General features: G+C 38.4%; 1 protein-coding gene across 2 annotated transcripts in view; it reads right to left on the bottom strand.

The window, feature by feature from the left end:
* LOC106933673 (rho GTPase-activating protein 29-like) overlaps nucleotides 1–19,531 on the bottom strand; it is a 34,046-nt gene extending 14,515 nt beyond the window's left edge. The window contains exons 1-3 of one of the 2 annotated variants that reach the window (XM_015013066.2): nucleotides 19,334–19,531; nucleotides 17,056–17,453; nucleotides 4,058–4,201 (exon numbers count right to left, since the gene is read on the bottom strand). In XM_015013066.2, coding sequence (XP_014868552.2) covers nucleotides 4,058–4,201; nucleotides 17,056–17,362 — 451 coding nt within the window. In that variant the 5' untranslated portion in view covers nucleotides 17,363–17,453; nucleotides 19,334–19,531. Of the gene's footprint in view, nucleotides 1–867; nucleotides 4,026–4,057; nucleotides 4,202–17,055; nucleotides 17,454–19,333 lie in introns of those variants that run through there. The other variant, XM_088014349.1, reaches the window with a different exon arrangement.
* Between the last annotated feature and the right edge of the window lie 937 nt (nucleotides 19,532–20,468).

Genomic DNA, 20,468 nt, shown 5'->3' with positions numbered 1-20,468 from the left:
TCCACATTTAAAAAAAAGTCATTACAGAGACTTTTTTGTAATACTTCTTTGTTTCATCATGTTTTACAAGATGCCAGTCTCCTCTTCTTATCAGGAACAAGCTGCTAGGTGATAAAACATCTAAAGCTAAAGCTGCCAGGGTTATAAACAATTTTGGGTTTAACAGGATTTTCTACAGAAACATTTCAGCCAATCTTTAAAGCGGCTACAACACATCGTCAGTGTGCTCCTTTACCATTTTGTATTTGTACTATTTCCATTAGTAAGTTTCTTGGGTATGAAAAGAAGCCGTCTGCCTATGAAATTATTAGTTTGATCAAACCAGTGAAGAAGCAAACCAACATGGAGCAGACGCCAGGAGAAAAGGAAGGCTCAATGCATTACAGTAAAGTTTCTCCGTTTTTCTCTTCTAAGCTTTCAGCTCCTGTTTGTTCAGGACGATGTTGGCAGGCTTTTGGATGGCTAAGAATAAAGGTAGACTTTTTCATAATCAGGGGAACAGAGACTAATGTTTACAGTTATTAAAGTTACCCATTCCAAAAGGGTGAAATGTCAATTTCCTAATCACTTTGTTTGTTTTACAGTGACTCCTCTTTGCATTTGCTTCTAACATAACTAATGACTGTTTAGGGCAGGAATGCCAGAAAACATGTTTAATCTCTGCTTTCACAAAGAGTAATTGGAATTGGCTCAAATCTATTACTGGTTCTTCTCCAATAACCTCCATAAGCCATACTAAAGAAGTTAGCTTCTGTCAGAGCTACTAAGCATTTACATACATTCAGCAGTTTTAAAGAACATGACAAAAAAGCATAACATATACAAACTAAAGAAGAAGAAATGTGTGAAGTCTGTATGTCATCCTACCAATTCAAGCACCCCTTTTTAAAAAGCCCCAACGGTCGTCAAGGTGGAAAATTCAAGGAATATTCAGAAACAATCCCAAATTTCCCCTCCTTTGGTAAAAAGTGATCGAGTCTGTCGGTCCATCAGACATGCTGCTCATACTCAAAAAACTGCAGCTTTTTAAAAGCTGCTGTTGACAGAGTCCCCGCCATTCACACTGACATTCTCTGTGAACTTGTGCACCAGCCTTTCTTCACACCAACCATTATGCCCAGGAAGATGACAGTTGCAGTGAGCAATCAGAGGAACCGAAGACACAGTGAGTGAAATCCAACTAAGCAGAGTACTTCCTGTCTGCCCCGCAACAGGAAACACTCGCACAGCTTGAATTCAGTGACATGTAAAAACTACAGACAGGCGTGACAGCTCTTACCTCTTCATTCCCCCACCCGGTATTGTTGTTTTGCAAATGGAACCAGAAAAATGCAGCAATTTGAATACGTAGCAGGGAACTTTCAATTTCCAGAGTGCTCTCAAGCTGTTGTTTCTCCATTTTTATCTTGATTGGAGCAAATTCAGTCCATGTCAGTAACGGACGGGTGATTAAAAATCCGAGAGGTCACGGAATCCCGGGCAAGAAGGGCGCCACATTCCAGGGAGACTCTTGAGGCCACCAGAAGAGAGGAGGCGCGGTGCGAGCCTCCCTGTTGTGCACCTCCCCGTCTCTGAATGCTAACACACAGCTCTGCACTGGCTTCTTCCTCAGGACATCCTGTGGGTCTCTAACAATGATTCCAGACCTCTGCCTCCCTTGTCACAGCTGAAATTTGGAAACTGCATCATTCAAATATACAGCCTATTGTTTTGTTGTTTTTTTTTCATGATTGACTGTAAACTAGGACATGAGCATTAATAAGATTACTCAAATTCTTGGATATACCCAACTTTATTGCTGACCTGTCTGCATTGTATTTTGGTCGCCATGATGCCGTTTGTTCACACAGTTGCTCTGCATTTTATTACGGACGTCAAAGTTAGGTGGAGTTAGTACAAAAGCACGTGCAACACTCTTAGACTTTTATTTTGGGAAATAGATTTAAAAATACTAATTATACCACAACTTTACTATTATTTATCTTGAATTGTTCAATAACATAAAACCCCAACGAAAATATACTTAAGTCTGTTTGTAATGTTACAAAATGCTGAAAAAGTAAGAGGCATCAATAAGCCTGTGGTAATAAGCAATTAATCGCATAATAAATCAAATGAGCTTGATCATGTCCATTTTGATGATCAATATTTTTAGAAGAGCAATTTTACAGAGACATCGTGTGTGTGGTTTTTATTTCTTTATTGTTTTATTTTGGGGGTTTTCGTCATGTTTTATTTTGGATATTTAGAATATCTTTCTGCTCCAGTGTTAAGAGTTCTTTACAAAAATAAAGCTTATTGGTCTTTGAGAGGGCGAACTTGCATTTATATACATTATCCATATTGTACTTCTGTGAAAATGGTCTCAAAAAAAAAAAAAAAAAACATCACAACAATTTCTGGGACAATTTATCGTCCAGCAAAATTTGCTGGGTATAAATATTTTCGCTGCGTCTTCTTTTTGCAATATGTTAACCACTTCTAAGACTGTGAGCTAACTAAGACTTAAATGTATAAAATAATTACTGTTATTCTTAAAGAAGCTAGGATTAATCTAGAATACACTGCACATGAAAAACACCAGGGAAAAAAAAAAAAAAACAATCAGCTCTGCACATGTTTTTTAGTTGACAGGAGAATAAAAAAACTAGGAAAGAAAGGAAGTTCAAGCTTTTATTGGAATGTCCTGGACTTTTTCCTGATTTGCACCCGGTGAGACAAAAAAGCAACACAGCAGCTTCTATCTGGAGTAAAAACTGCGTCAGTCCACTGTTAATTACAATCACATTGTTCCTGAGTTACCACAGTCTGCATAAAGTGTTAAATAAAAATAAATAAATACAAGGAAAACAGCTGGAGTGGACACTATTTCGTCTGAAACTAGTTAGACAGCCATGTGTGTGGAGAAGGAGGAGCCACCATGGCAGCCATACAAATGCCCCAGGTATCATGTGCAGGCTTCAAAGAGCAACACAGGTGAGAAGACGACACGCTGAACACAGAGAGGGGCACAAGGCCTGTTATCATCTAAACCATGGAGTCTTCCTCTGTCATGTCTCACTGATTCATCCGTCTTTTGAATGCTCCTTCACCGGCTCTTTGTCGCTGTCAGTTTGGTCATGCTTTTATGTGTTATGCTTGGCTATGAGGGCTGTTCATTTGAGGAGTCAGTTAATGCAAGGCACCCCCTTGTGGACAGTTAGACTCGAAAGGAGCAAGGAAATTGAAGCAAGCAGCAGCACACACCATAGCTTTCTGTGATGTATACATTATTTTTTTGTCAACATGGTTGTCAACAGAAAATATTTTGACAACATTTAGTTTAATGTCTTTTAGTTTATGTAATAAAAGTGTAATAAAATAAAGATGTGTTCTCATTTTAAAAAAGAATAAGACGTAATGTTAAAAAAAGAACTTGAGACAATTATTTCTGTGTACTTTTAAGTAAGTTAGTCAACAATCTTTAGCCTTATTGGAAATCTTCTGTTTTCTTTTTGCATTCTGAAAACTGTCAACACCTATCTGAAAAGGCAAGAGAATGCAGACGAGCATTCTTGAGGACTAAGTCACACTTCAGAGACAGGACAGGTGACCAGACAGTGAAATACCTCACAGCTTAGCAAAAGCGAAGAAAAGACAGAAAATGGACAGGCCCTGAAAAGAGGCCTCTGGAGATGTTGAAATAAGGAATGAAAATTACAGCCTTGCTGCCTCCGCTGATCCCGAGTGCAAGTCTGGGGAGGAATTTGTCTGTTGGTCACATCTCCAGCAGATGAGCAGACTTTTTGAGTTCATTGACAAGAAATGGGGACGTATCTGCTGCTTCAGGAATCCAAAGTCTATTGTTGCCATTTTCCCAGTGCCATATCTGCAGCACATCTTTAACAAACACAAGGAAAGCAATCCTTGTCTGAACTGTTGCCCTTCGGTGAACCCTCACTTTGAATGACTGATCAAGTGATATGTTTCATGCCAAGATCGTCAGATAACATTAGAATTGGGCTTGGGTGCATTGGCATGTCCATCTGCCAGAGGAAAAAATAAATAAATTAGTCACCTTTGACTTTTGCAATGACAGTGCCAGCAGCTCCGAGGATGTCTGCCGAGTTCAGGGTCCGGTGTTTGCCGATGACGGTCTTGAGAACACGGAGCAGCTCTGCCAAGCGCTCCTGCACCAACTCCGGAAGACCCTCCAGGTTGTCTGGGGCCAACAGAGATAGAAAAATAAACCAAGTTGCACAATTCTGGGATTGAATCACGGTAATCAAAATTCTGAACTAATGTCACACAGTAAAGTCACAAACATGCCAGGGTTTAATTAATTTTCCAAAGCCAAATGCTATATTTCACAATCACTTAGTCATTTGGCAACCTTGATGCCTTATCGTCAAATTCTTCTCCGGGTAAAAGATACAGTACATGCTCTGCTGTTATTTATCTGAGCCTCAAGCAACAAAAATGGAAGGAGATCGTTGTGGTTAGGAGACAAACACAGATGTATGTAAGTGCTGGTGATGTCACATGTTTTTTTTTCCCCTTGACACCATTTACAACGGAAATATTGTACTGTTTGCAGGTAGAGCTGTGTCAGCTATGGTTAGGAAATTCATGAACTTAAAAAGGAGAGCATTTGAAAAAAAAAAGTGATCAGATGCTTTTCTGCACTATTTGCATCAGACAGCTCAAAATCAAGTCAAACTCATTGTAAACTTGGTTGTAAACTGACACATGTGGTAGCAATTAAACAGTTCCATGTGTCTATTTGAAGATAAAAAAGAAGTAGAAACAAGTGAAAAAGCTGCACGCAAAGTAGAAGATCTTGCAAGATTTCTTTAGCGCCAGTGAGGTTACACAAGATGACAGCGGAGAAGAAGAATGTATAAAATGTGTCTAGATTAGGCCTCTCTCCACTTTTTCAACCATATCGCATTCTGTCAGTCCCTCTGCTATGAAAGGCATCTGTTTCTTGCGGAACCAAATGCAGCAGCGAGAAGGAAAACCCCCGTTTAAAGGAGAACTTGTGTAACTATCCTGGCTCTCTACGTGGTGCTTATTCTCTACATGACAATAAAGCTTTCAGAGCAAAATAAAAGCCGAGATGAGTAATGCAAGAAACACCAAAAAAAAAAAAAAAAAAAAAAGCAGATGCGAAAAGCAAGGCAAAAATGTAAAATGTTTGATTAAGCTTCATCAGCAGAGGCGGTGTAGAAGCTGGCACCAGACATTAGGTGAGTTCATGTCTAACTTACTGCTTTGGAATAAGCGGGGGCAGAAAAGTCATCTGTTCTTTGTCAAGGCTACCCAAGCGAGCAGCAGGGCGAGACGAGAGGCAGAATTTATAGGAGTGCTAAAAGGATTTGCCGAGGGAGTTACAAGGCGAAGGTTTGGTGTGTGTGTGTGTGTGTTACCCTTTCTGCTCCTTTTCCTTACATACACACTAATTCAGCATTCTGGTGTAAAACATACATAATTTTCAGCAAAGACATAAAACTAGCATGATGTGATTACTTTTGTAGAAAAGACCAATAATATGAAAACAATAATAAATGCAGATTTAGAAAGATCCAACCTTCCTGGGTAGTTATAAAGGAAAATGTCTTTTAAATTGTGTTTCACTCCTTCTTTGTCCTCAGATGAGAGCGAGTGACACCTCAGCACCGTCTTTGAAGTTTGCTTCCCTATAGACACGGATAATGGATGTTCAATAAATGTCCTCCCATTCCTTTCAACCCCCTCCCCTCCAGCCGTGATCAACAAGGCTTTAGTGCTTAGCTCTCAGGCTTTTGAGGATTCTCCTATCAAAGATTTGTGTGGGTTAGTGATTAGCATATAAGAGCCAGTGCTAATCAAATGCACACCTGAGAGTTAGCACTTAGCATGAAACCAGAGGGGCATGACTGACTGTGCTGCTGTGGGATTACAGAAGTGATGGCTATTTGGATCACTCATTTCCTTTTTTACGAACAGGAATTTAATTAGATGAATCTACCTTCCTTTGTTTGTTTACAGTCACCCACTGTCAAACGCAGCAGAACACAGAGCAGATAACCGCTGTGATGAAACAAATAAACAGCAGCCAAACCTTAGAGTGAAAGGTAAACCCACCAATACTGACCTTCTGCAAACAAAGACCAGGCATGTGCCAATTAGAGTAAAGCCTCAAACATCTATTAAAGTAACAACATGCACCAGGCGTCAGGGAACTGATAAGCCCCAACTCCTTCCGTATTTTAGAAAATAATTAAATGTGAAACTTTTATAAAACAGCAACGACGAGCTTCATTACCTAAAACGGTAATGAAGCTTCCCAGACATGCAAGGCTCACACATCGTCATACATGTGCGAGTCGAGTTGTCTGTGTTTTCCACACGAAGGCTGTGGTCAGCGGTTCTGCTACAACATGTCATCAAGAGGTGCAGTGGAAATTTTACAGGTTTAGTGTGGGAGGTGGTCCATTGTTCCAGCAGCGATAACAGAGCTGAGGCGTATTGTTTAAAGGAAGACCCCCTGCCAAAGCCAGCGCAGCCCAAATCTGCCTGCTGCTTTTGGAGCAGCAGGCACATCAGTTGCAGCCACGTTTCATGATGCATCTTAACCATTAATTTGCTACAGGAACAAGATGTTCTTTACTCACCGTTTTATATGTCTACTTAACTAAATGAGAAAATATTAAAACAAACAAATAATTTTTTTACAAAATTTACAGTGCCTTGAAGAAGTATTAATGCCCCTTTTTAACTTTTCCACATTTTGTCATGGTACAACAACAATCTTCAATGAATTTTATGGAGTTTTTATTAGGGTTGTCAAAGTTAACGTTTTAATTGCGCGCTTACTAAAATTCCTGGTAAACTGTTATTTTGGTAAAGTGTGATTAACGAACAGGGTTCTGTACTTTTTGGATCTCGCCTCGTTTGAAGATTATTTTTATTTCAGCCGTTTCTTTATGGGACTGATCTCCCGTTTATTAAAAACGTCATCTCTAAAAACAGCTCCACTCTTTCTCCGCCTCTCCTCCTATTCGATGCTGTCTGACAATGCCACTCTCAGCCGACAGGCAGAGAAACAGGAACAACCTTGGAATTATTTTATTGTTGTAGACAAAAACATGTAGTTCAACATTTTTTTTACTACAAGCTGTTATTCACTACTGAAGCAAACATGCATAAACAATGAACAGTTACATCTGTCCGGATTCAAAAAGTGTTTTACTTTGAGCAGCAAAGTCATAGTCTGTTAATCTAAAATAAAATGTAACTTAATGTAAAGAAATCTGCAGAATTTTAGGATTGTTGGCTTTAATAAGCTCCTCAAAGTGAATCTTCCTCATGAAAACCACACTTTTCATTAATACATGATCAGTTGCCTCTAAAGTCAAGCCTTTGTATTGTTTCAGGGGTTTGCATTTAACAAAGACAGCATGTGGAAAGAGTACAAAAACAGTTCTTAGAATGATATGCAAATATTAACTAGCTGTCAGCTATTAGAACTCAGCTTAAATTTTATGGTTAAAAAACCCCGTTAAGTCACCATTTTTACGTTTTTACCCAGTGTATGTAAATTAATGACATCCAAATTGCTCCTAACAGTTGGGCTGTCAATTTTTTCCACTAATTGAGGAAAAAACATATTTTACTCTCCGAGAAAAAGGCTCTAGGCAAAAACAATTAGACACAGATTAAGGTGGAATCGGTATTTATGATCTGTCTGGAACCCTTTAAACACTAGAACTTTCCTCACCATGCAAATCAGAACACTAGATCACAACAAAGTGCTTCAAGATCAACAGAAACTTCTCAAACAAGTCATCCAGAACAATCATCTCCGTTGCTACCAATTTGTATCCCCAGTGTGGTGACACACTCTAACATGTCACGACAAGTTACTGCAAAAACACACATCTTACTTCTGACTTAAATGAAATACCATGCAGCATCTCAACCATGTTCCTTTTAAATTATTATTGCCTCTTAAATTACTGTGCGTGGGAGTCCCATTGTGTCCGACGCAGCTCCCTTTGAGTCTGGTGCAGAGAAGAACCAATCTAATCCAAATCTCCAGGCGGCCTAACAGAGGTTACAGCCTCTGCTCGCCCCCACTGATAACAGCAGGCAATCAACTGGCCAGCCTGGACACGCGATCTGCTCCACATGAAACAAGCCTTGGCAGCTCTACTGACACGGTGCCGCTTGGGAAACAGCCCCAGGGCTTTACTGAAAGACCAAGGAGGCTTTTTTCTTCCCCCTCCTCCTCTTCCATTTCAGACGGCGTAGGGGTGACACATTGACACCTGAACCACCAGATGATTTCATTTTCTTTTTTTTTTTTCAGATGCATTTCTGTGTACCACATTCCAAACTAGTGACGCACAACTTGCTGTTATCAGTCAACTCATTGCAGCATCATAATGCCCCCTCTAAATGGAAACGATCACTTTCTTTCCATTGCATCAATAAACTACAAAAAAGGTCAACTGGATGGCCACGAGCCTCTTCCCTCACAAACAACACACACGAGCGAGGATTGACGCCACAGATGCGTCTTGCATTTCTGGGCTGCCGGCTACAGGTGGAATTGTTTGGTAAGGATTCCATCTCCCAGCACTAATTTTCCCCTCTGTCCAAACAAACGCTGCATTGCCGGGTGGTTCTCAATCGATCCCATACCTTGTTAGGAGAGAGAGAGAGAGAGCTATAGCATCACACAGGCTGTAAACACCAATCTGAACAGCAACTTGCTTCTAACTATAACTCTGTGTGAGGTCTGTGCTTCAAGGTTAGTCACAAGTTTTAAGGGCTTCTAGACAGGAATAATAATAAAATACCCTCAGAAGTGGGGGGTATGTTTGGTCATCCGTATTTCAATTAAGACATTTTTACTGCAAACGTCAATTTACAGTCCTGTTGTAAGAATGAGGCTTGTTTGTCAGAATGAAAGTACCAATCTTTAAGAAGGTATTAAACTTTTCATTAAGTCCACGTTTCTGTATTAAACATGTGTTTTTATTGGTTTGACTTCATATTCTAAATCAAATGTCATGTTTTACTACCTGTAAAAAGATTATCTTAATAATTAAAATGAAAATCAGTGTTATTAATCCATGTTATGTGAACTGAGTTACTTAATTGAATTAACGTTTCAATAATATTTTAATTTATCAAATATGACTGTGCAAGATCTCCTGGTGAAACAACAGGCCAAATAAATTCGATTTTTTCGTGGTCCGTCATCTTGACTGATGGCATCCAAAACATTACATCATATTCTATTTTTACCAGACAAGTTTTATAATCTTACTAATGACATAGGATGTTCCGTTGCATTTAATTCTCTTTTGGTTTAATTAATATTCAATAAGATGAACAGATAATCAAGATCCCATTACACATAACCCAGATGAACACATCTCAATTAATCTACTCCGCTTAAATTATGAACAATTCACCTACTGTGGTCTGAAGATGCAGCCTCCTGGTCCACATCCGGAAAACAAATCTGCGCTAGAGTTTTTAAAAAATCCTATCCGAACTGGACCAAGTTCATATAGGAGCCTTATGCAATTTTAATTAAACTCGACATATTATTTTAATTAAGCTTTTACTGCCTTCTTTTTTGTAGCAACGCTTGAGTAAGCAGTGTTACTTTTCCTTTTTATAGCTTTTCTTTAACATGTTCCAGCTAAACTGCCTACTCCTCGATTTAGACGACGAACAGATTAACACAACATAGAACTCTCTTAAGTTTTCTCTGTTCCGTTTGTGCTGCTATACTGGAGACTGGATTAAAAGCACCACTTCGGCAGCAAGTAGTCAGGGGTGTAAATCGTAATCTATTAAAATGATGGACAATCTTCATATTTTTCTGTCATTTAAAAAAAAAAAACCTTGAATTTGGAAAATATTCAACTGCAAAGTGCTTATAATTTCAAAAGTGTATAATTTTAAAAAATGAAGACCTTCAAATCCATCAACATTTTCTGTTACTGTCTATAACGTGGCTTTTGCCATGATGACAGTCAACAATAAAGGCTCCCAATCATTAGCAATCATAGCTTGTATTAATCTGATTGGTGAAACCTGTGGCAAAAAGTGACAAATCACCATGTTTCTTCCACATTTTGTAAACTACTTGAAATTTCCCCAGCTTGCTGCTTTGATCAATGACTGAGGAAATGTGCTGGAGAACTTTCCACATTGCCCTGTTAAAAAAAAACTTTTTTTGATTAATAGTTTGTCATAAGACTTGTTAATAAAAAAAAAAGCAAAAGTGCTTTTTAAAGCTGAGCTAAATCTTTGATACTGGTACATTATAGCAGCATCTTTCAGTGAGTGAAACTGAATACATTTTTCAAGCATTTTTAAGACCAATAGGATTTAAATCTAACACCAGCAAGAATTATAAAATATAAATTATTTTGTTAATTTATGATTTAGTTCAATTATTTACTCAAGTCTTAACCAACTTTAACTTTCTATGCAGCATAAAATGAGCTTCATAAAAGTTTCTTGTAACAAATTTTAAATCAATATTTCAAGTCCCTGTTTTCAAGCCAAATCTTATTAAACAAATTATATCCTGAAGAAGGAAAAAAAAAAATTGTAAAGAGTGTTTGTACACCTCTAAAAAGCTAAAGCTCCTTCCAAAACTTCAAATCAATACCACTGAATGTAACGTCCTTCACTAGCAGGAGCCCAAGTGTCAAATACAATCCTCTCCATGACCGAAGTCCTGCATAAAAATCCAGCATCTTCAACCATAAATTGAAGCTTGGAATACACACCCTCACCACAAGCCTGCACAAAAACATCCTTCAGCATCACACAGGAAAGTTACTGCCCAACAAATCTCTCCCATCTATCCAATAAGTTGTAAACCGTTAAGATATAATGTGCTAGATTTGACTTCTTTTGATTGAAGCTAATACCTGTAAGTGGTCTCTTCTGGAGGATCAGGTAAACTTTATGTAAGAAGATATGACTGATGAGATAAGGCTATTTAAAGCAGTGGTGGCTGAACGGCCAGAGAATCCGGCGTTAAAATGGATTCTCCAATCAGGAAAGGAAATTTAGGCCTTTCCTGATTGATACCAGTTATCAGTTTCTGAATTGGCGATTCCTCTTTTTACCAATTTGGATTCTTGTCTTTCACCAACAATACACAAAAGTCAAAAATATGTTGTTGGTTCTTTAATACGTGTAGCAGTTCTGAATCCGACCGAAAAAGAATTAAAAGATTTTCCCAATTAGAGCATCAAATCCCTACATTTACATAATTTTTATTGAACTCAAAAATAGTGAATCAAAGTACAAACTTGGCCTGAAAATACAGGAAGTTTTTTTGTATGGATTTTAATAAATAGCTAAACTAAAATTGTCTACATTTCATCTGAAGATATCAGAGTCAATCAAGAAAAAATATGTGCGACTCGATTAATTCATGCTTCTATAAATTAAGCTGCTTGAAATGTTTAAAACTACTATAATGTGATGAATAAATCCTAACATTGCAGGAAAATACACTGAAAAGGTCAGGAGGTGGAGGCAAATTAATTCCTTTTTTTTCCCCAAGTGGTTATATAATTGACCTCATAACTCATTTTTAAACAGGAAGTTAAAAAAACTAGCCTCTCCTTAAGACAAAAAAATCCCCGAAAACATTTAAAATGTGTTCAACATGCGCCCTAGTGTTGGACAGCAACTCAGTTACATTGTGATACTCTAAAACACAGGACAATGCAGCTTAACTGGAGTTCAGCCAAATCCCATCAGTCATCGCGATGACACCCACAGCTGAACAATGACACACGTTTTTATTTTGTGAGTCAGCAGGACTTGTTCCTCAGTCCAAGACATTCAACACTTCTTCTTACACAGCACTGAACTATGTCCTGTAGAACAGTTCATCTCTGACCAAATGTCCACCCCACATCACAAACCAAATACTGGAAGCTTTTAACTGCTACTTCAGGACTTGCAAGCAATGCACTGAAATATTTGAACTACCCTCATGTGAAACGGTTGTCAGTGTGACGTCTGAAGATTAAAAGAGCTAAACTAATCTCTCTCAAGCAAATATGAAAGTGATAAGGTAATGTTCTGACTATCATTTCCTCGTGATAAAGAGAAGTTTGCAGTTAAAAACTTCTGCCCACCCAGCAGCGGCGGTCTATACAGGCCGACTCCAATGTACACCACACACTAAAACACATTCCTGCAATTTTTGGGTTCTATAGAAGGCAAACCACAACACTTCTTGGAAAATTTCCACAAGTTCTGGAAAAGAAAAGAACATTTCAGGGCTAAATTTAATGCTATTTTTTTTTTTTTTTTGAGGGCACAAAAACAAAAGAAAAGCTAAATAGTAAAAACTAACAAAGGATTGAGTGCTTCTTAAACAAAACTATTTCGTTTTCTCCAGAGATTTTTGTGCTGTAGTTTTGTCTTGCATAGACTTCATTCACATTTGTGCTGTTTTGAGTCTTGCAGGTGTTGTATTATTTTTTTTTAGATTACTTCAACACAGGGGTATAGTTTCCTCCCATTTCACATGAGTTCAAGGTTCTAAATAATCATTTTGAATTTCAGATTCTGACACAAATATGAATTTATTTTACAGAAAACGTGGCTCATACCTGCAATTAGCCCATTGAAAGCTACAAGCGAGCATTTGTTTAAGAGGAATGCAGAGTATGCAGGAGAGTGGGGGGAAGGGGAAGGGAACGCGGTTCTACTTGTAGACGACTCTTTCTTCATGCCGACGTAAGCCATTGACAGAGCTGTCTTATTCAAATGAAAGGAAACTGGAATGAAAATTTGTGAATGAAGAACTTTTGGCATTTCTCCTACCCATCTCTTTTTAATTCAAGCCCTACAGCACTGTGCAATTAACGCCCTTGCTTCGTGACTTAAATTCTTGCTAACCCAGCCATTGTGGGGACTGCAACCTCTTTAAATAGTTTAAAGCTAAAATAAACTCAAATAAAACATTTAACTTCAATAACTTTTAACAATTGCTCTCTTCAACATGGTTAGACGCATAACTAGATGTGTATTTTTACAAGGTGTGAGATGAAGTTATGTTGCCTTTGTTTTTTTATTAGTAAAGTTCACAGTTTACAATTTTGATCATTTAAAGAACTATGGGAAAGCAACAGACTAGGCTTCAGAAATCAGGGTGCGTCAGAGGGTCATATGGGTGTTTACAGAGGCTAGCAAAACTAATTATACTCCTTGAACTTTTTCACATAGCGCTGCATTATAAGCAAGTAAAATCCACTGGGATTTTACTGCACAATCTGTGGTGTTGCAATATTTTTGTGTGCAATTTTTCGATTACAAAAGCTTACTGGGATGCAATATTGGGTAGGATATTATATTTTAAGACTCGTGCATTCAAGTTCTGCACATTGACAATATGTTTGCTGAAAAAAAAAATCTAAGGATTTTAAAGGAGTTTTTTTCAAATGTAGGCAAACATCCAGAAACATCAGAACTCATTAAGCATCAACCTTTTACTTGGATTACATTCCTCCACAGTCTTTAGACACCAGCTTATTGTACACAGAGTGACCTGTGGGGGCAGTTACATAAGACAGGGAACGCCAACATCACAATCAGATCCCTGAAAAAAAAAAAAAAACCTCAAGTGCAAAACTGTGGTTGTAAATGGCATGAGTCCAGTTAACATAAGCTTACAGTTAACAATGAATCTCCCTGTAGTTTTCCATCAGCCAAACGCAGACTCCTCTCCAGCTGCCTCCAGCTAAAAACTAGCAGGAGCTCTGGGAGACAAAATAAGCATCTTCCAAGCAAAACTTCTAAGTTTGTTTGTTTTTGTTGTTGTTGTTTTTTTCAGAGACAGAGAGGAAAGTGAAGCACAGAGTCTGAAATCTGGAATGAAACTCTGCAGGGTCTCAAAACAATCTTAATTTCACACAGTACTCCAGTGACAAACCTTTCAGAGAATGAAAATAATAACAAAGCAGCTGTGATGTTATGCGCTTTGCTAACCTCACCACGTTCCTCTCTACCTTGCCTCTGCAATGTTGTTTAACCGCAGCGAGGGGCTGGTTCTGTTAGGTGGTTTTATACTTGAAGCAAACATCATAGGAGACGTGCTGCTAATCACAACACAAAATCTGACAGGGTGAGATCGCGGGCTGCCTGGAATTCAGCTCTGCCATAACGATAATTCCTATTATATATTTTTGATGACGTCTCTCAGGCTTAAATCTAAGGGTTTATTTACAAGAAAATACTTCCGGCGGTGGGTGGGGGGTGATGAAGATTTGAGGATAATAAGAAACAAAAGGCTGAAGCTAAATAAAAGACAATATCCAATTATAGCCAAGTCCTTTCACTGGGTCTGTTCTTCATCTCATTTGTTTACACCTTGGCTTCAGACATGGCGATTTAAAACAGACCTTCAATTGTAACTTTGTCCAGACTTTGGAACCTTCCTGACCCTTCAGACAAAAGCCACATGTCCTCCAACTGCTATGGAATGGGAGCACGAGAACGCACAAGTAAAGATGGACGACCGCTTGAGAAACAGTGAGACCAGCAAAGCTTGAACCATGGAGCCATCACGTTGCAAATTAGAAGCATGCTTATTAAGGATTAGGCAAGGCCTCAATGACACAGGTCCTCTGCAGTTTGGCAGCAACACGTGACAACCTCTGTGTCTGTCTGACGAGGAAGAGCGCATGCACTCCACAACCCAGCTTTAAAAATATACACAGGTGATGACGGGTGTCTGTCTTTAGAGACGAAGGAACCTGCCGGTAATGCTCCATTAGCAGGAAGCAGGAGCCAGACAGACTACTAACCATACCCAGTGTTTACACTGCACAAGACTTCAGGAAATTCAAGAGAGGAATGCATAACTCATCGACTGCCACTTGATCTGCAGACTAATCTGCTTTTAGATCAGATTTTACTTGTGATAAGTTGCTTCCTGGTCCCAGAATTATTAGCGGTTTACTCGTGTTATACAACTACTGATTGAAAAGTTAATTTACTTTGAAGAACTTCACACATTCTTGATACCATTTAGCAGGAAAAAAACTGAAAAATGGTTGCTTACACCAAGAGGAAGTGGCTTACACGACTGCAGTAGCATCACGCAACGGTTACCCAATATTTTGCTTTTCTAAAACGTTGGAAACTGGAAACAAATTCAGTGAAAAGCCACAGTGTAAATGACAGTTTGGGATCGTGCGGTATGATTTCACCCACCTGCTGAATAAGGGGGTTGTTGTTAACTGAAAGGCGAATACCCCAAATGTTTTGGTGATGGCTCAGAGTAACACTCAGCACGACAGAAGCCAAGGTTCTCACTCCTCCAGCGAGAAGAATGACTAAACAACTCACTCCCTCTGCCCGATATACAGTTTCTGTGGGTATGCATCTTGCAGAGTGGTGGCGTAAGCCCTAATTAGTGGAACATTCCTTATTAATTAAAAAGTATCCAACTCATCAATAATTTTAAACAGCTTGAAATGAAGCCGTTTCATAATGCTGCTTTAGAGCTAAGAAACTTTTTTTTTTTTTTTAATGGCAACATATAGATATACAGAGACTGACTCATAGTGAAATAAACCTTTTCTTTCCTCTATACAAAGACTTGCCAGCCTCCCACTGGCAGTGTTTATACAACTGTGTGCCATAATATTCATATGTGTGGGTGGAATGTTTGTATGAGTCTGCAAACAAAAAGTTAAGCCATCAAGTAAGCAGGAAAACAAAGAGAAATTGCGTTACCTGTCTCCCATCTACAGTCTGTCTCTTTTGTGCATTTGTGTGCAAGTATTAACGCGTGGGTGAGTGGAGTTGATGACGGCGTAGAAAGTTCTTCGGTATGTCAAAAGTAAATCTGGAGTCTTGACTGGAGAATCTGGCTGATTGACATTATGGTGAATTGTAACTTTTAGTTGGAGCAATACAAAAACACTCGTCAGTTTTGTTTGAAGCCCCAACAGAGCCATGTATGTGGCTTCTCTTAAAGCAAAGCAGAGATACAACTGGTTCGCTTTTCTGCCTGTCAGTGATCTGGACAAAAACAACTCTGCTTGCAGAGTGTTAGCTCTCTGAAAACACTGAGATTTGAGATTCCTTTAGAGAAAATGGCCAAAGAAAGCTAACATAACACCTCGTCAATACTTGTACTTGCAGCCAAAGCCAGATACTTACAACGTCTCCATCTGACGTCAAGTCAGGCAAAATATATTTCGCTTTAGGTTAGTTAGGATGACCAGAATTATTTCTATTTGTTAATTGGCATAATAATGAGAACGAATTTTTGGTTTCCCATGCCTCTGAACAATTTGTGAAAATCCAGATGATTATCATATTGTATTCTTAGCTTCTGACAGGTTAACTTACAATATTTATATTAGTTACTGATGTGAACTTTGTTCAATATTGAAATCTGGTATAAATATTTCAGGGTGGCCTACAAACCTGACTTTAGTTTACCTAAAGGGGAAATTTAGGTAAACTACTGTGAGCAGTTTGTGAATTGATACCAAAATGTTTCACCAAAGTCATAAAGTTTAAAGACGGTTTTACCAAATACTGAGCAAACACCTCAATTTGAATTATGAAACAAATTGAATTTAGCAGATGTTAATTGTATTAATGCAAACAAGCTTTAACTGGAAATGTTTAGACTGATGTAATGTCACTCAACCAGAAAAATAGGTTTTGTGTCACTTTGCACCATGTAAGTAAACATCTGGAGCTGAACATCCATGTTTAAATGCTGGAGTAGCAGTTCAGAAATTCGATGTTACTTTCATAATCTTTGTCATATCATTCTATTAGCAGTAAAACTAACCATTGCTTTTGTGTTTTAAATAAAAAAAGATTAGATGAAGTTATACAATTTTTACTCTTACAGTGAGACATGACAAGTTTGCCAAATAAATTACCCAAATTATGTCACCAAAAACAAAAGCAAACTTTACTCACACTAATTTCCCCAAACTGTCCCAACGACAGACATAACATTTAAGAAAAAAAAAAACAGCATGTTCCAACTCTATCAGAGCTCACCTTTGTGCTGGAAAGCATCCTTGAGGTTCAGAAGCACATCAGCGAACCACCTAACGTCATTCACCAGCTGCAGAAAGTAGTCCGAATCCACACCTGGGGCCCCCATGAGGCGGGTTGGCAGGCCCATGTTGCTCAGAGGGTTGGGGTTCTTGGTGTTGCGGCCCATGGTCCAAGTCTTGGTGGATCTGGGCGATACGGATTCTTGGGGTTTGGAGGCAGGTCGTGGAAGCTCCTGGACCTGCTTCGTCCCAGTGCCTCCACCGATGCTGCTGGTGGTGCTGCTACTGCTGCTGCTCTTCCGTAGCATCCCAGCAGTCAGGGCAGCCGCCACCCTTTACAGGTGGCGCAGTCGACCGGCTAGCCCCTGAACTCACCACAGTGCCCTCGTCCCTGGACGGCTGAAAGACAGAGCACCGTCGGTAAAAACAGGAGCTCATGTAAATGAGTTTATGTTAGTGTATATTTAAAGCTGGCCTGAGGCCTAAGTAAATATGGCTGCTGCTTAGAGGCGCCACAACATGAACCCTCAATGAGCCCTTAAATTTGAAGTATATTCTCATCATGTGTGTCAAGAATGGGCAGACTCAAATTCATTCAGACATTTTTGGATTGATATTCAGATTCAAGAATTGCCTGATGTCTCGCTTGAAATTATACAAATCTATACAAAATATTTATTATTGTATAGATAAGTAGATTTGTAAAAACAGTAATAATTCAATGCTGACAATAAAGTAATTTCCACAGCTTGTATCTAAGCTGGGATCACATCTAATGCACAATGTAAACAAATCTCAACAAGTAATCAGAGGTAGGACAAAACTGTGAAGCAAAAGTAAGAGGACTGCAATTACAGCTCTGCTTGCAAAGCTGTCTCGGTTAGTTTTGAACAACTTGAGAGGCGTTTCTACCCATTCGTCTTTGAAAAAGCTCAAGTCTGATTCAATGAAGAGCGCCTGTGAGCGGCAACTTTCAAGTCTAACCACATGCTTTGATGTAAACTTTTAAACTGTTGCTTGGGCTGCATGTTTAATGTCATTGCAATGCTAGAAGAGGAAACTCCACCCCCAACTGTTTTGCAAGGCCTAGCAGGTTTTCTCCTAATATTGTCCTATATATAGCTCCATCCATTGTCCCAACAAGTAGAACCACCTTTCCCTTCACCTGCTGAAGAAAAGCAGCCCCACATTATGAAGCTGCCACTACCATGTTTCACATAGAGGATGGTGTGTTCTGGGGAAAGACTGTAATAATAAGGCCAACCAATAATGATGTTGACTCTAAAAAAAAAAACTAAGACAGACAGAACGACTTATAGGCAAAGCCTGACAGGAAGTTGTGGGGACATTACAGTTTCCGTTCTCCACCGGCAAGCTGACTGCAGGCTGTGCAAAACAGAGCTGTTCTTTAATCATATAGCACCACTGCAATACCTGTGCATTTAAATTATGAACAGAGTGTGCAAACTCTGGACAGGCACATTTCAAATTAAAACAGTTTTTTCACAGAAAAGAAAAAACTGTTTAATATAAGATCATTTTAATTTCAAGATAATCCTTATTTTTTTTATCTCTACTTTAGTTAGTTATCCTCCACACATAGCTTTGTGTATGTATGTGCAACTTCTTGTTTCACTTCACAATTTTCAAATCTGAATTAGTTTTACAAGGAACTGTATTTACCAAACAACATAATCTGGTTGAAGTGACTGTAAAACAGAACTGATTCTGCCATGCAATCAATTTTGAGTAATAGTCTCTATAAGGTTTATTGTCCAAATATTTAAGCATAGTGCTGGATAATCAAATTCCGCTTCAGGCCCCAAAAAACTTTGGACCGGCCCTGAGTATTGCACCGTAAACTATTTAAATCGATGTACAACTTCAGATTTATATACGTTACGCTAATAAAACTGTTAATATTTATTTGCGTGTAAGACCTACCTTTTTAATAAGTCATCTTATTTACACCAGTTTCTACGTAGTTTCATTTAGCAAATCCAACCGTTAGAAGACGTTTCGCTATAACTAACCAACGTTAGTAACATAAAATAACATAAGCAGTCTTAATTTTTTAACAAACATAGGCTCTCACTCATTGAAATTAAGCAACAAGTTAAGTCACCAAGCGAAGCAAACAAACGTAGCTTACAAAAAATAATACTTCAGCTTTTCATTTTTCGCCGACTGAAGTGATGCTGCTTACCGCCTGGAAAACAGCCTGACCGGGTCAGAAACTGCTTTGCTGGCACAGTTAACTGCGCCTTTTTAAAACTCACCTGCCAGGCAGTTTGGAAACATAGTAAGAAAAGTATCAAAACAATGTCTTAAATCTTCTCCAAAGCAGTGAAAACCATGGGATGTTCCGTTAGGCAAACATAAATCCTCACAAAGGCAGAACGATCGTGAAAACCAACTGTACATCGACAAGAAGCAGACTATCGGTAACTCTGGAGTCAATCGTAGTTTACTAGTCTAGTTGTCACGTGACGGATGACTTGCCTTCTCATTGGTTAAATTCTCTCTTCTCTGGTGCATTCAGGTGCCTACGGAGATTTTTAAGTCAAAGGTAGAAAACCACATTTTTTCTTATTAACTGGTTAAAAAGATGTGTTGCTATATTTATTTGCCAGTCCAATTGTATGGTTCATCTGAATCACAACAACGTCTAATGATAACTTTACGGAGTACACATATATTAACATGTGTCAAGAGAACAGACGAGTTGAAATGTATGTTTGGGTTTTTCCTAGTCAGATAATGCACATATTCTGGGAAAAGTTAATTTTTTTTTTTCAATCTTGGATAAGAGGTGGGAAAGAGTATAAAACAATATTCGTAATTTGACTTTATCTCCTCGTTTGATCGATTAATCCATCCACCTATTTGTTTGCCTTTATATTTATTAAATTCAGTTTTAACTGCATTAATTTTTAAACATATGTATGAAGTCAAATTAAATCAATTATATAGAAAATTCAAAGTGAATACATTCCAGTTAAATCTGATTCATTCTTGCAGTCATCCATCCGGAGCCCATTATCCAGCCATGTATTTGTGCATTAATTCTGTCCATGATTTATACATTGCCCATCTTACCTACCAGTTTTTCCATTAATTTTCAATCTGTCCGTTATTCTTTCTCATTTTGGAGGCTTTTATTCAGGATAAACGTTTGTACTTGTACTATAGAAATGTAGGAAACTGGAAATTGAAGTATGGATAGGTTTTAAAATGTAACATAAATGAACCCTGAAAGATGCTATTGATGGATACCTTCACTCATCTTGTTTAAGCTGAAAAGTAAAATAGATCTTAATACTGTCAGAGATAAAAGGTCAATTATCTTCCCATCAGCTCTGATCAGTTTGTCTGAGAAGTGTTCTTTCATTTTAAAGCTATTTGTGTGTATAT

This window comes from Poecilia mexicana, unplaced genomic scaffold, assembly GCF_051168715.1.
Source record: "Poecilia mexicana isolate PSO_F unplaced genomic scaffold, ASM5116871v1 scaffold_17, whole genome shotgun sequence".
NCBI classification, from domain to species: domain Eukaryota; kingdom Metazoa; phylum Chordata; class Actinopteri; order Cyprinodontiformes; family Poeciliidae; genus Poecilia; species Poecilia mexicana.
This window is presented reverse-complemented; position numbering and strand designations above follow the sequence as displayed.